This window comes from Salmo salar, chromosome 16, assembly GCF_965601325.2.
Source record: "Salmo salar chromosome 16, fSalSal1, whole genome shotgun sequence".
In the NCBI taxonomy this organism is placed as follows: Eukaryota; Metazoa; Chordata; class Actinopteri; order Salmoniformes; family Salmonidae; genus Salmo; species Salmo salar.
This window is the reverse complement of record NC_138306.1, coordinates 62727570-62749866: the sequence shown is the minus strand read 5'-3', so window position 1 is coordinate 62749866 and position 22297 is coordinate 62727570. Positions and strand designations below refer to the sequence as shown.

The window sequence follows — 22297 nt, the reverse complement described above, 5'->3', positions numbered from 1 at the left end:
AAATGTACACTGCACATGCGTGACCATATTGTAATTTTCTGTGCAGCCTTTCCACCCAAAATGCAAAGCAGCCACTGCTGTCGGATGTCTTCATTATTCGGGAAATAGTGTAAGTAGCTTTCTAGCTAACAGTCAAACCCCAGATGAAACGTTACCAGTATCTTTGGTCGTACGTTCTGCTTGAGCTTTACGGTTTATAAACAAAGCCAAAGCAAGGCAAAGGTGCACATGTGATAACGGTTTTAAAGCGGTACATATTTTAATTAATTAAGATGATAAGAGGCTGCCATTGGTGTATTACATTTCTGTCTTTATTGCATAAAGCTGGAAGTAAATCCATGGTATTGCCTGCCTCCTGAATCCAATTGTTTGACATGGGGGGAGGGGACCAGTAACTTTATGATCAAACTTGATCAATGTACCAGTTAGTCATTTTTCATTTTTGGGTCACCCTACTTTAAACTGGTTTCAGCCAAATATCATCCAATTTATTGAAAAGTCCGTTAACATCGAGCAATAACAGAGAGAAGCCCTCAAAGCCAAATCAAACCATCAGTGTACAGTGCCCTCTCGTAGTGAAAACAGAGCAGCGAGGAGAGAGGCGAGTAGTACGAGTACATGTTATCTTTAAATGAGGTTTGAAGAGGGGGCAGCTTAGTTAGAAAACACTTCTCGTTGTCTCTTATTTTGAACCATTTGGAGCCCTTTGAGCTGAGCTTTAATTTTTTTGGGGTAAATTATTGTTAATAAAGCACTTTGTCTCTTGAAATAGAATCGAGTTTAATATGTTTTGCTCGGTCCCTCTCATCCGAGGCTGGCTGATATGGTTTGGAAGCAACCTTGGTGCGATTGAGGTTTATTTACAAATATGCACTTACTGACTTTGCATAAAGTGCAAAAGCATGCTGATAAATGGTGTCTTTGGAATATTCTCAGTTAAAATACTATTTATTGTATTTCAATTACTTTCGCATACATTTCGAAGTGAGTATTTGAATGTTTTGTCTTTGAAAATACAAGTAGTTGAATAATGGAATGTATTTGGAAATACACTTGTAAAATATTGGCATGTATTTGAAAATAAATATTTAAAATACAAACGCTTAAATACAAAAGTATTTGAACCCAGGTCTGACATTGAATCAATTCCCATTCAAGTTTTGTGTTGCACCACTACACTGGTGCCCTGTATGAGGATGTCTATGTCACAAATGACACCCTATTCCCTATATAGTGCACTTCAGTGTACCATTTGGGAAACACACAATTATTCTTTAATTCTCCTCACATGGCTCACCAAATGTAGTAAAACCACAACCAAGATAAAAGACAAGATGAAACCGCCTGAATGGCCGACTCCCACATGCATCATCTTTTACCAGGACATGTTTATTTACAGATGATAAAATGACAGGAGGTTTGTTACAGGGTGTTCCACAGGTTACGGCCACGTCGACAGTTTCCACCACCTGCGTAAGCACACTCAGTTTGGGAGTCCAGAGGGGGACAAGAGGGGGGACACAATCCACGGAGCTAGAAACACAGCAGTACTCTCTATGGAGACAGACTGAGACGGAGTCCGAGGGGGAGAGATTTGGGAGAAGGGAACGGGGGAAAAGACTCATATTCAGATATAAAATAACATGTACAAATCTCATGGCCATCAGGCACTGTGCTCCCTATTTACAGTTGTCTTAACAGGCTACAGAGCAACTCCAAGATTGCAGGTAAAGTTTACACATCGTGCTTTGGGGGAGAAAACAAAGCCAGTTTTATGGGGTAAAACCAATGGAGCAAAGAGGGGTAGAGGGGATTCTCAGACACACATGCAGAGCGCTCCAACAAGAGAATTGATGACAGCGATATACATGATAATCCATTTTTAAATTCAGTGTAAGACACACACAGCACACACACGCAGCACACATGGACTTATACTTACATGTACAGGCACGTACACACCCGCGGTATCACACACATTTCAGTGCTCAAATACTGTATGCTGCCTGTGCTAAAACCCTAGTTACCCTAGCAGAGCTAACTGTCAGAGTCCACCTAGCTCTCAAGCAGTGGCAAATACTAAATTATCCAGCATTCACAGCACCACCGTATAATTAACGACAGGGTCATTACAAACTAATGGGCAGCACGACGGTGTCCATCACGTCGACTCTGCAAGGAATAGTCCAGTCTCCAAAGATCATGTGCGCCGCTCCCTCGGCTAATGGCAAACAAGCTTCCCATTACATTTTTATTGAATGGTTTACACTGTTGCCACTGCAGCAAGGGACCAGGGGGACAATGGGCCGTGGGAAAACCAAGGCATGCTATTATCCTTATTACAGCCTCCATTGAAATGCTGTGAAGTGGCCTAAGGGCCCATTGTGTGTGTGTTTTCTTGAGGGTAAAGTGATGAATAGTAAAGACCACTGTCATGTCATCACTGAACTGTCGGACCAGAACTAAAATAAGCGTTTTTTCAGCTGGAGAGCGTTCACACAAGAAAGCCTGTTTTTGCTTTTGAAAAAAGACTCGTCTTTTCGGGGTCTATTTACATGAGAGCTTTGTAAAATATCTTTTTTTTCTTTATCTATTTACATGACAAGATTGGATAGAGAAAATGAACAGAAAAGTTATTGGTTTTTGATCATTAATATTGGCATTAAACTAAAATCAGCTATAATGTAAGTGTATCTAAATAGCATGACTGAGATACTGTATGCCCGTGTGTTGGATTCTAGTCTTTAGCAGTTGAGAACAGAACAATTAGACATTCATTGGTTTTCACCTTTAGCCAATGGTGGCCAATGGTGGCACAACTTTCAAATGAAACAAACAATATCGGGCATGACCGTCTTTTCCTTTTTATAGACTACTTTTTTTCCCCAATAACTACTCACAGAACTGTATGACAACCATATTATTTTCACAATTCAATTTCATGTCAACATCAATAGTCTTTTTTCTTGTCTTTCAGAAAAAAGAAAAAAAAAATGTTTTACTGCAAAAAATGAATTGAAATAACATTCAATGTAAAGCAGAGTAACCATGAAATAACACAAAATGGTCTCTGTTGTTTATTGTTGTGTGAGATAACAAGCGCTGTAGCCTGGTTACGGATACACCATGAAGACGTTAACATATACACAGGAAACATTACCTATAACTCTAAGGGCTCGGTACAGATGAATTCTCTGCCAAAAACAGTAGTACTCTATTTTTGACATTATTGGTCATGGCATCACATCAAAACCAGTGCTAAAACACAGCCTTGCACAATCCCCTACAATGAAGTCAGCTCATTGGTCAACAGTGGCAGGTGTAACTATGTTCATATTCTGTTCAAAATATTTAAAATTTCCTGACCACACAGACCATGTGTACTGACCATGTAGTCCTCCCAGATGTAACCACCTAGAACCATAATGGATCTTGGGGGATTCTTTCCGACTGGCTAACAAATAGCTGTTATCATCAGAGATTCTTTTCCTGTCATGCTGTCACCTTATGGAAATACATGATACACTAGTAAAATAATGGAGACAGACGGTCTGCATAGTTAACGCAAACGATTTTGATCAAATATGCTGAATATATTTACACAAAAATGGCTCTCACACTTATAACAGCAGACACACACTTCAGTGGAAGCTCTCATTCAGACACACCAAGACGAGTATCACTACAATGTGCAAAGGTACCTTTAGAGTACCTGTTCATTTTTTCATCTTTTTAAAAAGAAAAACCAAACAAAATGGTGGCATAACCAATGAGCAAACTCAACATTCTCTGAGCCGGAAGCTCAAAGAGGAGCGGGCATACTCAGGCATACAGGGGCGAATGTAGCGTAGTACACAAGCATTAGACAGGACAGTCCAGACATCACATCTTAGACCAGAGCCGCAATAGAATACAGACAAGACTGCTGCAGTGAGGGTAGGGTAGCTTACTCTGTAAATGCTACTGTAGGAGATCTTTTTACCAGGCACAGCAGACTTGAGTGGGAGTTGATAGTGGCGATACTTATCTGCGACAGAGAGCTTTAGTGTGTATGTGCATATGTGTTCATGTGTTTATGCATGTGTGTAGGAGTGGGTGTGTTTTCGCAAATGGGGATTGAATAAGAGGGGGAAGGAAAATAAATAAAAGCAACGGATAAGCAACGGCAAAGGCGTAAAAACCAACAACAAAACCAAAGTCAGAGGAAAAAAAAAACAATATTACAATCACTGATCAACACGAAGTGTCCTCGACTGGAGCCATCTTGGATAGAAACAACATAATTGATTAGTCACATATAAACACTTGTTGTTGGGGTCTTCCTCTCTCTTTCTCTCTGGCTTGCTCTCTCTTATTTGTATTTACACACACTTTTCTTTTTCTCTGGGCCCTTACGGACATATATTTTTTTATGTGTTGTGTTTTTTTCTGTGTTTTGATCTCAGGGTAAGATGCTCCGAAATGTTCTCGTTTGCAGCGAGGGGCGAAAGGGCACACACGTTTTATGCTTTACTGTCGTCCTGCTTTGTGTGGATGCTGTTGTCGCTGTGCACTTTGATCTCGATCATGTCGGACTTGAGCGTCTCCTTCCCGTTCTCCTCCTTCAGTGGTAGCTTCCTGTGGGAGAGATAAAGAAGACAGACACGTCTGAGTGAGAGACCTCAGATGAAAGGGTTAATTATAACTACATATTTCACCCAACCCACGTCGCACTCATGACCATGGCTGTTCATTGTTAATTACGGTAACAGTACAGAGAAGACACTCATAAACAATCAATACATAGAAATGTGGAATGTGAAAGGACTTTATCACCCTGTGAAACGTATACATTTTGATATGACATTTAGCTAAATCATTTACATACACACATACAGAGCATGCATCCTTATTGGCAAACTATAAGAGGTGGGATGAGTGGTAGTTTCCATGGCAGCATAGAGTGAGCACGATGGAGAATGATGCATCCATAACATAAGGAGCGGTTCCCTACTGCTACTCAATGCATGTAATACAGTCAAAGTTAGCACTACCTGACTGATTGTCTAATTAATACATTTACTTGATCAATATATTAATATGGTAATTTATAATGTCAACAGTTTCAACAGCCCTCAAATCACTTACTGAACATACAGTACTGTTCAAAAGTGTTTTGTCAGTTAGAAATGTCCTTGTTTTTGAAAGAATAGCATATTTGTTTGTCCATTAAAATAACATCAAATTGATCAGAAATACAGTGTAGACATTGTTAATGTTGTAAATGACTATTGTAGCTGGAAACGGCTGATTTTTAATGGAATATCTACATAGGCATACAGAGGCCCATTATCAGCAACCATCACTCCTGTGTTCCAATGGCATGTTGTGTTAGCTAATCCAAGTTTATTATTTTAAAAGGCTAATTGTTGTTTCTGTGTTCTTTTGCCCATCTTAATCTTACATTTTTATTGGCCAGTCTGAGATATGGCTTTCTCTTTGCAGCTCTGCCTAGAAGGCCAGCATCCGTAGTCGCCTCTTCACTGTTGCCATTGAGACTGGTGTTTTGCGGATACTATTTAATGAAGCTGCAAGTTGAGGACTTGTGAGGCGTCTGTTTCTCAAACTAGACACTCTAATGTACTTGTCCACTTGCTCAGTTGTGCACCGGGGCCTCCCACTCCTCTTTCTGTTCTGGTAGGTCAGCTTGCACTGTTCTGTGAGGGGAGTAGTACACAGCGTTGTACGAAATCTTCAGTTTCTTGGCAATTTCTCGCATGGAATTTCTCAGAACAAGAGTAGACTGACGAGTTTCAGAAGAAAGTTCTTTGTTTCTAGCCATTTTGAGCCTGAAATCGAACCCACAAATGCTGATGCTCCAGATACTCAACTAGTCTGAAGAAGGCCAGTTTAATTGCTTCTTTAATCAGAAACAACAGTTTTCAGCGGTGCTATCATAATTGAAAAACGGGTTTCTAATGATCAATTAGCCTTTTAAAATGATAAACTTGGATTAGCTAACACAACGTGCCATTGGAACACAGGAGTGATGGTTGCTGATAATGGGCCTCTGTATGCCTATGTAGATATTCCATTAATGACTACACTATATTTCTGATCAATTTGATGTTATTTTAATGGACAAAAAATGTGCTTTTCTTCCAAAAACAAGGACATTTCTAAGTGACCCTAAACTTTTGAATGGTAGTGTACATAAGAAATACACAAACAAAAAATTATGTAACTTAAACAATCCTTAATCTATAACATCGGAAATACAACCAAGAACAATCTACACCTGATTCATTTACAATACTCATACAAGCTCAGTCGATTAAAGACAACATTACAACTATCAAATCCAGTAGCGTTCAACGATCCCATCGGCAAGGTACACCCTTGTGTGGAAGAGGCCTGTTATAAAATGGACTAAACCTTGACTTTGGCCCCTGGCTGTTGAACCATATACTGTAGAAGGCTCTTCACTGACTGGATACGGTTGCGGCCTGAATTCACCATACTCTTTCATACTAAAGCACATTTCCACCACTATATGTCCAGTCCACTACTACAACCTATAACCATGTCCATAAATTATATCAGTTTAGTGAGTACAAGGGCAACACCATTAGCCAAGACCTAGAACACACACTAAAACACCAACTCATTATGCTTCTTGTCAACTTCAGCTAAAGTGCCATTTTCTACTAATATGGCTGCATATTTGGGTTAGGGTGGGGTTACATTATGCTGCATTTAGGCGAGGGACGCAAAAAACATCATACCAGTAAGCATTGCTGGACATGAACGCAAGAAAGAGTGGGATGGCAAAAGCAAGCCAGCACGCTCATATGCGCTGCTATGGTGATTTCAGTAAACAATCACTGTAAATCAACATCCGGTAGAAAACAACACTACGGCAAAAGTTGAAATATTTGAACTCTGGGGGCAAGTCCCTTCTACCGTGGCAACTGATGGCATTCACCGCCTGCCTCAATGGCATTTACCGTCGTGCTGTCATTGAAAACAATGACATCCGGATTGCCGTCAACCTCGTACCATCTAAATGCAGCATTAGGGTGGACAGGGCCTTAGAATCCTAGTGGTTCTGGTTCCTTACTCTGGCTCTGTGAGAGGTGTAGTCTCGTTGGGTTCGTGCACTGGGCTCCCATCGTGGTTAGTTATTCTCTCCTCTTCCGTTCTCATCTCAACGATAGGATCCTTGGACCCATCGCCCCTACACACAAACACACACAGGCAGGAGCATGCACATGCGTGCACACACAGTTACACACACACACAAACTTCAGCAAATCCATTTGTTACACAAAGCAGACAGAAGCAGCGAGCGCTTTCCTGTTCTCATCTCTCCTTCTCTTGTATGATATCTCCAGCGGCCATGTCTCCATGCAACCTTGTATACTTAACCCTCACACAGAATGCTGAGGAGATATCTCAGTGTGCCTGCCTGTAATCTAACAGAGCCTCCAAGTGACACCAAAGCACAGTGGGGAAGCCTCTCTCGTTCCCTCGCTTGCTCTTTCCAACGACAATGTTAATCGCGCCAATAAGGCTATCCACACCAGTGCTTTGGGGCTTGCTGACAATCCAAAGGGATTGAATTGGGCTGAGTCGGGGGAACCTGGCTGGCCCTGGGTTCAACCACTTCCTATATCAGGGGTTTGGGGTGTTAAGCACCACAGTATGTCAGTAGTGACTCTGAGGGGGCTGATGTCCTATAATAAGCCTGAAAAATCCATAATGCCAGGCATACACTACTCAAATTTTTTTGCCACAAATTCATCACGTTTTTGCCGTCCCATACAAATTTCCATGATCGTGGTGAAATTTTATGAACTAGGGCTAGGATTAGTACGTTGGGACTCACGAAGTTTGAGCGTGTCAAGGACACACCAATGATGGCTGTTCCGTTCTCCAGACCCCTGTCGGTTGTCTGAGAATTTTCTGACATTTTGGTCGTACATCTTGTAGTATGTGCAGTACTACGATGCGATTGGGCAAGGACTGCTGACAATAGCCAATGAGTACTCAGCATGTGAGACCAACAATGAATGGCGAAGAAGAAAGCAACAGCAACACACACATGGAAGATAGATTGGTGGAGCTGTGGCGAGAACGCAATGCCTTTTCAATGGGCAAGTTCATTTTACATGGCCTGGTGGCCTGGATGAGCGGAGTTCCATTGGTCCTTAAGTGAAATCTCCACCCACCCGGGGCACCAATATTACATCTGCATCCTACCATGATAGAAACCAAAAAGATTATTTCATATTATCATTTTTATTTCATATTAAGTCCATATTCTGCTCCTCTGTCTCTTTTTTAATGTTTCTGCACATAATAATGTGCACACTAATAAACCAGCTCACTGTTTGCGTGTCAGAATTGTTTTCCTACGACAACCGAGAAACTCAGGATAAGATCAACTAGGGAATCATTGTGTAATGTGAGCAACCTGGGGTTGAGTATGGACAGAATTAAATATTTGGGACAAGGAAATTGGCGCACGTCCAAGTTGTTAAGATTTTAGAAGCGTGTAGTGTATGCCTAGCATAAGGTTCATTCCTCAAGCAGTCTGAGAAGGCCAAATATAAACATCTAAAGACAATTGACAAGTACCATCCACATTAAAGCGCCTTGCGGGCCGCCTTTGGCCTACAGGCTTGTAGTTTGAGACCCCTGCTTTAAACACAAGGGAGAAACGAGTCCAAGTCCCCTAAACAGCATGTAGGAAGCACATATAAACCATGCTTTTTACGAAGCAAAAGCGCATTGCTCAAGTCCCACCAGACCTTACATATCCAATTATAACCTATAACATAAGACAACACTCCTAAGCCAAAGATGACTCAATTACTATTTCCTCCAAGATGCAGAACTATTCTTACAAACCTAAAAAAACATGGTCAGTTACTTTGCCACCATATTTTCCTTCTAGTGAAAAGTGTGCAAATGCTTTAAATGCTAAACAATAATTAAGTATAGGAGATTACTTGTACATTTATCTCTGTAGAAGACATAAATGGGTTAATCAATCATGTTGGGTGTTCATAGTTATTCATAGTAATATTAGGTCCCCAAATGCATTTCTCTCTATTTTAATATGTGTTAATTTGTTTTTATAATGCTGTGCTTGTTTATTTCGTTTTTTAAGCACTTTGAGATTATTTCTTTGTACTGAAAAGCACTATACAGTATAAATTAAATAAATGATTCTGATTATGACTTATCTCTGTTTGTATAGAAACACAATGTGAATCTATTAAAAAGGACAAACCGTTTATTAACACCTTTTCCACATAAGCACGTCCTTGCTCAATACAACATTAATTATGGCAGGCAAAAACACATCAAATATGCAACTAAATAATTATAGATTGTTAATGTACATTTGCATGCATAGTCACCTAAAAATGCTGAAAGCATGCATTCCTGAAATCAATTAATAGTTAATTAGCCAGTGAATTAAAGTTATTTTAATTTAATCAAATATTTTAGTGATAATTGGATTCTTTGAGAAATATAAAGTGGGCCGCTATTGTGCAGGAAGGAGTGGGAAATAATAACAAATACGGGCTGGTTGTTGTCCCTTTTCCTCTGCCCTTGTTCAACCACCCTGCAGATCTGAGACTTTTGAGTTGGTGTAAGCAGTAGCTCTAGCTATTTTCTTCTATTTTGCTTACACTGATTTTAATCAGATCTAGCGAGGCTGCAAGTAAGGGAACAACGTTTTGGAATGAAATGCTGCCCAAAGCAAACTGGTAAAACACGCTGTATGCTTCCCGTCATAGACATGACCAGCACAACCATACACAAATTACGAATCACAACCCTACACAAGTCAACTCCATCAGAATCTAATGTTACTATACATACGGTATCATCTCTTTCCATTCACCACTTACTGTCATGAGTAGGTGGACCATTTACATGTAAGTGTCTTACATAATCCTACAGAACATTCAACACATCTCTAAGACTTAGAATCCCATTTTAGCACCACTTAGGCACCGTAGTGGATCTGAATTTGCATCTTAAACTTAAAGCATCTCCTACTTTCCATTAATCCAAATCCCTCAGATGTGTAGAAAGGCCTTAGTCAGAGGCAGTCTGCAGTCTCAGCAGGAAGATACAGTGGCTTGCGAAAGTATTCACCCCCCTTGGAATTTTTCCTATTTATTTGCCTTACAACCTGGAATTAAAATAGATTTTGGGATTAAATCATCTGATTTACACAACATGCCTAACACTTTGAAGATGCACAATATTTTTTCTTGTGAAACAAACAAGAAATAACACAAAAAAACTGAAAACTTGAGCGTGCATAACTATTCACCCCCTCAAAGTCAGTACTTTGTAGAGCCACCTTTTGCAGCAATTACAACTGCAAGTTTCTTGGGGTATGTATCTATAAGCTTGGCACATCTAGCCACTGGGATTTTTGTCCATTCTTCAAGGCAAAACTGCTCCGCTGGTGTACAGCAATCTCTAAATCATACCACAGATTCTCATTTGGATTGAGGACTGGACTTTGACTAGGCCATTCCAAGACATTTAAATGTTTCCCCTTAAACCACCCACATGTTGCTTTAGCAGTATGCTTATGGTCATTGTCCCTGCCGATGAAAAACATCCCCACAGGGAAGCATGGTGGTGGCAACATCATGCTGTGGGGATGTTTTTGGTGTTCTCGGGGTGATGAGGTATTTTTCCTTGATTGCCAAAAAGCTCAATTTTAGTCTCATCTGTCCAAAGTACCTTCTTCCAAATGTTTGGGGAGTCTCCCACATGCTTTTTGGTGAACACCAAACGTGTTTGCTTATTTTTGTCTTGAAGCAATGGTTTCTTTCTGGCCACTCTTCCGTAAAGCCCAGCTCTGTGGAGTGTACGGCTTAAAGTGGTCCTATGGACAGATACTCCAATCTCCGCTGTGGAGCTTTGCAGCTCCTTCAGGGTTATCTTTGGTCTCTTTGTTGCCTCTCTGATTAATGCCCACCTTGGCTGGTCCATGAGTTTTGGTGGGCGGCCCTCTCTTGGCAGGTTTGTTGTGGTATTATATTCTTTCCATTTTTTAATAATGAATTTAATGGTGCTCCGTGGGATGTTCAAAGTTTTGGATATTTTTTTATAAACCAACCCTGATCTGTACTTCTCCACATCTTTGTCCCTGACATGTTTGGAGAGCTCCTTGGTCTTCATGGTGCCACTTGTTAGGTGGTGCCCCTTGCTTAGTGGTGTTGCAGACTCTGGGGCCTCTCAATCCAATTGAGAATCTGTGGTATGACTTAAAGATTGCTGTACACCAGCGGAACCCATCCAACTTGAAGGAGCTAGAGCAGTTTTGCCTTGAAGAATGGGCAAAAATCCCATTGGCTAGATGTGCCTAGCTTACAGAAACATACCCCACGAACTTGCAGCTGTAATTGCTGCAAAAGGTGGCTCTACAAAGTATGGACTTTGGGGGGGTGAATATTTATGCACGCTCAAGTTTTCAAGTTTTTTTTGTCTTATTTCTTGTTTGTTTCACAAGAAAAAATACTTTGCATCTTCAAAGTGGTAGGCATTTTGTGTAAATCAAATGATACAACCCCCCCAAAAATCCATTTCAATTCCAGGTTGTAAGGCAACAAAATAGGAAATATACCAAGGGGGAGAATACTTTCGCAAGTCACTGTATATACTGAGATCATGTGACACTTAGATTGCACACAAGTGGACTTTATTTAACTAATTATGTGAATTATGAAGTTAGTTGGTTGCATACAAATGCAACCACCACTTTTCCATTCTACATTTTTTTTTTTTTTTTTAAACAAGTTATATTTTAAATTTCACTTCACCAATTTGGACTATTTTGTGTATGTCCATTACATGAAATCACCAAAAAATCTATTTAAATTACAGGTTGTAATACAACAAAATAGGAAAAACATCAAGGGGGATGAACACTTTTGCAAGGTACTGTATCACCCACCCACCGACCAGACAGTCACATGCACGCACGCACGCATGCACACACACAAACAAACACACACACACTGTAGACTCCATTACACCTCCTTGTAACTCAGCACAATGTCAGTCTAGCTACACGCTGCCTTGTTAGGCTCTTCCCTTCCTTTGCGTTGGCTGAGAGACAGCACGTAGGCACACTGACAACTCTCCCACACTATCCATCTTTCTCCCTCTGTCCCTCTCTCCTCTTTCACTCTCTTTATCTCTCGCTCTCCCTAACCCCTCTCTCTCTTTCCATCTTTCCCAAGCTCTATCACTCTTTCCATCCATTCTGCTGTGCTAGAGTCATCAGTCCTATCTTGCATTTATTAATTATTCATGCTGTTTCAAATTAAACTCCAGTTCCATGGAATGAAAGTGGAGGTAAATAGTAATAGCTGTGGTTTTGTAACGGCATGCTCAGTGAATCCTGAACACAGATAAGCACACACTGTAACCTAGATTTAGACACTCCGTACAAACACATAGCCTTGTATCCCCCCTCTTTCACATATACAGATTTTTTCACGTACATATGTATGTGGACACACGCCACAAACGCTGCTTACAAGCAAGCTTACAAGCAAAAATTAAAGCAGGAAGCACCAGTGACTAGATCAATAAAAAAGTGGTCAGATGAAGCAGATCCTAAGCTACAGGACTGTTTTGCTAGCACAGACTGGAATATGTTCCGGGATTCCGATGGCATTGAGGAGTAACCCACATCAGTCATTGGCTTCATCATTAAGTGCATCGGTGACTTCGTCCCCACAGTGACCGTACGCACATACCCCAACCAGAAGCCATTGATTACAGGGAGCATCCACACTGAGCTAAAGGCTAGAGCTGCCGCTTTCAAGGAGCGGGACTCTAACCTGGAAGCTTATAAGAAATCCCGCTATGCCATCCGAAGAACCATCAAACAGGCAAAGCGTCAATACAGGACTAAGATTGAATTGTACTACACCGCCTCTGATGCTCGTCGGATGTGGCAGGGCTTGCAAACCATTACAGACTAGGAAGGAAGCACAGCCGAGAGCTGTCCAGTGACACAAGCCTACCAGACAAGCTAAACTACTTCTATGCTCGCTTCGAGGCAAATAACACTGAAACATGCATGAGAGCACTAGCTGTTCTGGAAAACAGTGTGGTCACGCTCTCCGCAGCCAATGTGAGTAAGACCTTTAAACGGGTCAACATTCAAAAGGCCGCAGGTCCGGACAGATTACCAGGACGTGTACTGTGAGCATGCACTGACCAACTGGCAAGTGTTTTCACCGACATTTTCAACCTCTCCCTGTCCGAGTCTGTAATACCAACATGTTTCAAGCAGACCAACATAGTGCCTGTGCCCAAGAACACTAAGGTAACCTGCTGAAATGACTACCAACCCGTAGCACTCATGTCTGCAGCCATGAAGTGCTTTGAAAGGCTGGTCATGGCTTACATCAACACCGTTATCCCAGAAACACTAGACCCACTCCAATTTGCATAACGCCCCAACAGATCCACAGATGATGCAATCTCTATTGCTCTCTACACTGTCCTTTCCGACCTGAACAAAAGGAACACTTATGTGAGAATACTATTCATTGACTACAGCTCAGAGTTCAACACCATAGCGCCCTCAAAGCATATCAATAAGCTAAGGACCCTGGGACTAAACACCTCCCTCTGCAACTGGATCCTGGACTTCCTGACGGGCCGCCCACAGGTGGTGAGGGTAGGTAATAACTCATCTGTTATGCTGATCCTCAACATAGGGGTCCCTCAGGGCTGTTCACTCAGTCCCCTCTTGTGTCCTCCCTGTTCACTCATGACTGCACAGCCAGGCACGACTCCAACACCATCATTAAATTTGCCGATGACACAACAGTGGTAGGCCTGATCACCGACAACGACGAGACAGCTTATAGGGAGGAGGTCAGAGACCTGGCCGTGTGGTGCCAGGACAACAACCTCTCCCACAATCTGATCAAGACAAAGCAGATGATTGTGGACTACAGAAAAAAGAGGACCGAGCACGCTCCCATTCTCATCGACGGGGCTGCAGTGGAGCAGGTTGAGAGCTTCAAGTTCCTTGGTGTCCACATCACCAACAAACTAACATGGTCCAAGCACACCAGGACAGCCGTGAAGAGGGCATAACAAAACGCATTCCCCCTCAGGAGACTGAAAAGATTTTGCATGGGTCCTCAGATCCTCAAAAGGTTCTACAGCTGCACCATTGAGAGCATCCTGAATTGCTGCATCACTGCCTGGTATGGCAACTGCTTGGCCTCCGACCGCAAGGCACTACAGAGGGTAGTGTGAACGGCCCAGTACATCACTAGGGCCAAGCTTCCTGCCATCCAGGACCTCTACACCAGGTGTTGTCAGAGGACGGCCCTAAAAATTGTCAAAGACTCCAGCCACCCTAGTCATAGACTGTTCTCTCTGCTACCGCACGGCAAGCGGTACCGGAACGCCAAGTCTAGGTCCAAGAGGCTTCTTAACAGCTTCTACCCCCAAGCCATAAGACTCATGAACATCTAGTCAAATGGCTACCCAGACTATTTGCATTGCTCCCCCCTTCTTTACACACCTGCTACTCTCTGTTGTCATCTATGCATAGTCACTTTAATAACTATCTACATGTACCTCAACTAACCGGTGCCTCCGCACATTTACTCTGTGTCGGTACCCCCGTTTATAGTCTCGCTGTTGTTATTTTACTGCTGCACTGTAATTACTTGTTACTTTTATCTCTTATTCTTATCCGTATATTTTTTAAACTGCATTGTTGGTTAGGGGCTCGTAAGTAAGCATTTCACTGTAAGGTCAACACCTGTTATATTCGGCGCATGTGACTAATACAATTTGATTTGACACACATGCACGAACATGCAAACACCAACACGTGCGTGCATACACACCAAACATACCACATACAAGTTCACATGAAAAACAAACTGTGCCAAGTATATTTCTGCATAATGAAGAGTGAGCATTAAGTGATTTACATATTTTGACAGTAGGGAGTGTCCGGGTGAGATATAAACTGCCTTTGCGTGCGTCTCAATAGTCTAAATTGGCTTACTTTCCATCATCTGCAATTATATGTAAAGTTTGGACAGGTGAAAATAAATATGTCAGAAACAAAATGGAGGATTAACTTTCACCTATACAATTCTTCCAGATCAGAATGTATGAGGGAAAAGGTAGTAGAAAGAATTGAGATACACTCTGAGTGAGTGAGGGAGCGAGGGAGTGAGTGAGTAAGCAAGTGAGTGAGTGAGCAGGTGAACAATCACTTGCGACTAACTGCCTGACAATGTCACATCACACATTCTATGACACAAGGTCAGTCTTCACAATTCAAAGGTCCACTCACAGGTATGCGGCCTTGCCCTCCTCCATCTCCTTGCTCTTGCCGCTGGTGGTCGTCTTCTTGCTGCAGAGCTTGCGTGTGATACACATGAGCAGGCCGCACTGGCGCAGGAAGTAGCAGCTGACGTCCACCACTACGAGGACCAGGAGGAAGCCGACCAGGCCCAGGCCCACCACAGGCCCCAACCCCAGGCCGCTGAACAGGGAGTCTGCTGGATGGAGGCCGGACAGAGGGAGAGTACTGTCACTCAATGAGTTACAGAGAAAGTGTAAGTGACACACATCTTATTAACATAACCCTGACCACCCACAGGCCTGAGTCCAAGGCCCCTGAACAGGGAGTCTGCTGGATGGAGGCCAGACAGAGAGAGAGTATTGTCACTCAACAAGTTATATACCGAGTCACCCCCGCCCCCGCCCCCAGACCCAAACTGCTGAACAGGGAGTCTGCTAAGATGGGAGAAATGGGGAGAGAGAGCCCTGTGGGAAGCTGCTATAGACCTCCAAGTGCTAACAGTCAGTATGTGCTTGATAATGTATGTGATTTCAACAGAGTGGTATATTTGTTGGGTGATTTAAATATTGACTGGCTTTCATCAAGCTGCCAACTCAAGAAAAAGCTTCAAACTGGAACTAATGCCTACAACCTGGTTCAGGTAATCAGTCAACCTACCATAGTAGTTACAAACAGCACAGAAATTATATAATCAATTATATTGATCACACCTTTACTGATGCTACAGAATTGTGCTTTAAAACAGTATACAAATCCATCAGATGTGGTGATCACAACAGAGTAGCCATATCTAGAAAAACCAATGATCCAAAGGCTGGGCCTAATAGAGTGTGTAATAGGTAATACAATACGTTTTGTATTGATTCCTATGTTGTTGATGTAAAAAATATTTGTTGGTCTGTGGTGTGTAATTAGGAGCAACCAGGAAACCTCACGTGACACCAGTTACTAATACTCATGCAGCCAAGTGTTGATGTGAGCCATGTCGGACCAAACATTTTATAACAAACCGAGGTGAGTAAGGGTTCACTCATTTTTCGAGAACTTCCGGAGGTTAATGGTGGGATGTGAACGCTGGTAGACCCCCTTCAACATGCATACTATAAACAGACCAAACTCATCTTGTCTTGTCTTATTATCTTTTGTTGATGTGAAAAAAACAAACATGGTGGCGCGCACAAACTACCTATCGTCGGATTACTTTCGATTTCTAGAAAGTGTTTTACTCAATTATTTAGATCAATGGTGAGCTCACCCGTGATGTAATTAATTATACATAGTAATTGCTATTAGCTAATTCATATTGTAGTTTATGTCAGCCGAGAGTTAGAAAATATGACCGCTTGTGTTATGTCAATCTTTCCTCAGTTAGTGCTAGGCCAAATGTAGCCTACATTTTTCCGGTTTGGATGATTGTGTTATGCTGTAGCTACTTCTGTGAATGTCAGAACATTGCATCCAAAAATAAACTTCTCACATTCTGGACATAACTTTGTAAGGACTGTGTTTGTGTAAATAGTTTCTGAAAAAAGTGTGGCCAGCTCAAATGCTGATTGTTGCATCATTCGAAACTGGCCGTTCTAAATAAGCATTCTAAATAAGAGAATATGAATAAGAATATGTTAACAAAGAGGTGCAGCAGGTTTCAGAATGGGTGGAAGGGAATAAGTTAGTCGTAAACATTTAAAAAACTAAAAGCATTGTATTAGGGACAAATCATTCACTAAACCATGAACCTCAACTAAATCTTGTAATGAATAATGTGTAAATTGAGCAAGTTGATGTGACTAAACTGCTTGGAGTAACCCTGGATTATAAACTGACATGGTCAAAACATGTTGACATAAAGCACTGCTCTGCTTTCCAACACTATCAACAAGGCAGGTCCTACAGGCCCTTGTTTTGTCAAACCTGGACTACTGTTCAGTTGTGTGGTCAGGTGCCACAAAGAGGGATTTTTTTTTTTTCATTTTACATTTACGTCATTTAGCAAACGCTCTTATCCAGAGCGACTTAATGTACATGGGGAGCTAACATTAGTAGTATGCATGTAAATCTCTCATGGCTCAAAGTGAAGAGATTGACATCATCACTACTTGTTTTTTAAAGAAGTGCTGACAAGCTGAATGCACCGAGCTGTTCGTTTAAACTACTAGCACACAGCTCGAACACCCCTGCATACCCCACAAGACATGCCACCAGAGGTCTCTTCACAATCCCCAAGTCCAGAACAGACTATGGCAGGCACACAGTACTACATTGAGCCATGACTACATGGAACTCTATTCCACATCAGGTAACTGATGCAAGCAGTAGAATCAGATAAAAAAACAGATAAAAAGACACCTTATGGTGTGGACTGTGAAGAGACACACACACAGGTACACACACAAATGCTAGCACTCTACACACACATAATTTGAAATAACGTTGGATGATGGTATTATACATTTTTTGTATTGTAGATACAGTGCATTCGGAAGGTATTCAGGCCCCTTGATCTTTTCCACCCCAAAAATGTACGTTACAACCTTATTCTAAAATTGATTAAATCATTTTTTCTCTGGGTGGATTATTGACTGAAGCGCGCCAGCTAAACTGAGTTTTTATGGATATAAAGAAGGACATTATCGAACAAAAGGACCATTTGTGATGTAATTGAGACCTTTTGCGAACAGAAGAAGATCATCAAAGGTAAGGCATTTTTAATATCGCTATTTCTGACCTTCGTGTCGCACCTGCCTGGTTGAAATATGTTTTTCATGGTTTTGTATGCAGGCGCTGTCCTCAGATAATGGCATGGTGTGCTTTCACCATAAAGCCTTTTTGAAATCTGACAGCGGCTGGATTAACCTCTATGGGACCGGCGGGACGAATTCGTCCCACCTACGTAACAGCCAGTTGAATCCTGTGGCGCGATTTTCAAAACCTTTGAAATGCTATTACTTCAATTTCTCAAACATATGACTATTTTACAGCTATTTAAAGACAAGACTCTCGTTAATCTAACCACACTGTCCGATTTCAAAAAGGCTTTACAACGAAAGCAAAACATTAGATTATGTCAGCAGAGTACCAAGCCAGAAATAATCAGACACCCATTTTTCAAGCTAGCATATAATGTCACAAAAACCCAGAAGACAGCTAAATGCAGCACTAACCTTTGATGATCTTCATCAGATGACAACCCTAGGACATTATGTTATACAATACATGCATGTTTTGTTCAATCAAGTTCATATTTATATCAAAAAACAGCTTTTTTACATTTGCATGTGACGTTCAGAACTAGCAAATTCCCCGCAAACTTCCCTGGAATTCGCTAACAATTTACTAAATTACTCACGATAAACGTTCACAAAAAGCATAACAATTATTTTAAGAATTATAGATACAGAACTCCTCTATGCACTCGATATGTCCGATTTTAAAATAGCTTTTTGGTGAAAGCACATTTTGCAATATTCTAAGTACATAGCCCAGCCATCACGGGCTAGCTATTTAGACACCCAGCAAGTTTAGCCTTCACCAATATCACATTTACTATTATAAAACTTTGATTACCTTTTGATGTCTTCGTCAGAATGCACTCCCAGGACTGCTACTTCAATAACAAATGTTGGTTTGGTCCAAAATAATCCATCGTTATATCCGAATAGCGGCGTTTTGTTCGTGCGTCCCAGACACTATCTGAAATGGTAAATCAGGGTCGTGCGCATGGCGCAATTCGTGACAAAAAAAATCTAAATATTCCATTACCGTACTTCGAAGCATGTCAACCGCTGTTTAAAATCCATTTTTATGCCATTTTTCTCGTAAAAAAGCGATAATATTCCGACCGGGAATGTCCATTTAGCTAAACAGAGGAAAGTAAACAAAGCTTTCGGTCGACGCGGGCACGAGCCTGAGTCTCACAGTACTGTAACCAGCCACTACCCAAACGCGCTACTTTGTTTCAGCCAGAGCCTGCAAAGCCACGATTCAGCTTTTTACCGCCTTCTGAGACCCTATGGCAGCCGTAGGAAGTGTCACGGGACAGCTAAGATCCTCACTCTTCAATAAACAAAGACAAGAAGAACGACACCTTGTCAGACAGGCCACTTCCTGCATGAAACCTTCTCAGTTTTTTGCCTGCCAAATGAGTTCTGTTATATTCACAGACACCATTCAAACAGTTTTAGAAACTTCAGGGTGTTTTCTATCCATATGCAATAAGTATATGCATTTTCTCGTTACTGGGTAGGAGTGGTAACCAGATTAAATCGGGTACGTTTTTTATCCGGCGGTGTAAATACTGCCCCCTAGCCCTAACAGGTTAACAAGAAGTTAAGATTTATTTTGATGCTTTACACTTGTGATTTTATGAAAGTTAAATATTGATAATTCTGTAGTTAGAATTTCGCGCTCTGCGATTTCACCGAAAGTTGGCCGTCCCACCAGCCCATAAGAAATTAACTGACTTGCCTAATTAAATAAAGGTTAAAAAAATTATAATAATTTTTGAGGAGTTTGTAATTCGCGTCACGCTCTATCATTGGATATTGGCGAGGCGTTCCAATGATAGAGCGTGGCGCGAATTACAAACTCCTCAAAAATCCCAAAACTTCAATTTTTCAAACATATGACTATTTTACACCATTTTAAAGACAAGACTCTCCTTTATCTAACCACATTGTCCGATTTCAAAAAGGCTTTACAAAGAAAGCAAAACATTAGATTATGTCAGGAGAGTACCCAGCCAGAAATAATCACACACCCATTTTTCAAGCGAGCATATAGTGTCAAAAAAACCAAAATCACAGCTAAATGCAGCACTAACCTTTGATGATCTTCATCAGATGACACTCCTAGGACATTATGTTTACATTTACATTTACATTTAAGTCATTTAGCAGACGCTCTTATCCAGAGCGACTTACAAATTGGTGGATTCACCTTATGATATCCAGTGGAACAACCACTTTACAATAGTGCATCTAAATCTTTTAAGGGGGGGGGGGGGGGTTAGAAGGATTACTTTATCCTATCCTAGGTATTCCTTAAAGAGGTGGGGTTTCAGGTGTCTCCGGAAGGTGGTGATTGACTACGCTGTCCTGGCGTCATGAGGGAGCTTGTTCTATTGTTATGTTATACAATACATGCATGTTTTGTTCAATCAAGTTCATATTTATATCAAAAACCAGCTTTTTACATTAGCATGTGGCGTTCAGAACTAGCATACCCACCGAAAACTTCCGGTGAATTTACAAAATTACTCACGATAAACGTTCACAAAAAACATAATTATTTTAAGAATTATAGAAACAGAACTCCTTTATGCAATCGCGGTGTCCGATTTTAAAATAGCTTTTCGGTGAAAGCACATTTTGCAATATTCTGAGTAGATAGCCCGGCCATCATGGCTAGCTATTTTGACACCCACCAAGTTTGGCACTCACCAAACTCTGATTTACTATAAGAAAAATTGGATTACCTTTGCTGTTCTTTGTCAGAATGCACTCCCAGGACTTCTACTTCAACACCCAATGTTGTTTTGGTTCCAAATAATCCATAGTTATATCCAAATAGCGGCGTTTTGTTCTTGCGTTCAAGACACAATCCGAAGGGTGACGCGCCGGCGCGTATCGTGACAAAAAAATTCAAAATATTCCATTACCGTACTTCGAAGCATGTCAAACGCTGTTTAAAATCAATATTTATGCGATTTTTCTCGTAAAATAGCGATAATATTCCGACCAGGAGACCTTGTTTTCGTTCAAACACTGAAAATAGAAAATGGAGTCTTCACATGCACGCGCACACCCGTGTCATTGTTCTCAGAACGACCACTTTCCAAAAGCCCTACTGTTTTTCGCCCAGGGACTGCAGAGTCATCATTCCCCATTCTGGCGCCTTCTGAGAGCCTATGGGAGCCTTAGAAAATGTCACGTTACAGCAGAGATCCTCTATTTTCCATAAAGAGGCTATAGAAGGACAAGAAATGGTCAGACAGGGCACTTCCTGTATAGAATCTTCTCAGGTTTTGGCCTGCCATATGAGTTCTGATATCCTGTTAGGGCTAGGGGGCAGTATTGACACGGCTGGATAAAAAACATACCCGATTTAATCTGGTTACCACTCCTACCCAGTAACTAGAATATGCATATACTTATTACATATGGATAGAAAACACCCTAAATTTTCTAAAACTGTTTGAATGGTGTCTGTGAGTATAACAGAACTCAAATGGCAGGTCAAAACCTGAGAGATTCCTTTACAGGAAGTGGCCTGTCTGACCATTTGTTGAACTTCTTTTCCATCTCTATCATTTACTAAGGATCTCTGCTCTAACGTGACACTTCCCACGTCGTCCATAGGCGCTCAGAGCCCGGGAAAAAACAGAATGTCGTCATTCCAGCCCCAGGCTGAAACACATTATCGCCTTTCTCAAGTGGCCGATCAAGGGACACTGGCTTATGCGCGTGACCCCGACCGCCCCCGCCTTTGGGATTTTTTCCTCTGTTTGCCGAAAAGGAGATTCCCTGTCGGAATATTATCGCTTTTCTACGAGAAAAATGTCGTAAAAATTGATTTTAAACAGCGGTTGACATGCTTCGAAGTACGGTAATGGAATACTTAGAATTTTATTGTCACGAATTGTGCCATGCGCGCGACACTTCTTTACTATTTCGGATAGTGTCTGGAACGCACGAACAAAACGCCGCTATTCGGATATAACGATGGATTATTTTGGACCAAAGCAACATTTGTTATTGAAGTAGCAGTCCTGGGTGTGTATTCTGACGAAGATAACAAAAGGTAATGAAACTTTTATAATAGTAAATATGATTATGGTGAGTGCTAAACTTGCCGGGTGTCTAAATAGCGAGCCCGTGATGCCTGGGCTATGTACTTAGAATATTGCAAAATGTGCTTTCA

General features: G+C 41.4%; 1 protein-coding gene across 4 annotated transcripts in view; it reads right to left on the bottom strand.

Moving 5' to 3' along the window:
* Window positions 1-1357: 1357 nt before the first annotated feature.
* LOC106574338 (neural cell adhesion molecule 2) overlaps window positions 1358-22297 on the bottom strand; it is a 499358-nt gene continuing 478418 nt past the window's right edge. The window contains exons 15-17 of one of the 4 annotated variants that reach the window (XM_014150199.3): window positions 15368-15572; window positions 7100-7216; window positions 1358-4617 (exon numbers count right to left, since the gene is read on the bottom strand). In XM_014150199.3, the coding sequence (XP_014005674.1) occupies window positions 4503-4617; window positions 7100-7216; window positions 15368-15572 (437 nt within the window). In that variant the 3' untranslated portion in view covers window positions 1358-4502. Of the gene's footprint in view, window positions 4618-7099; window positions 7217-15367; window positions 15576-22297 lie in introns of all 4 variants that reach the window. The other 3 variants (XM_014150197.3, XM_045697543.2, XM_014150200.3) reach the window with 3 other exon arrangements.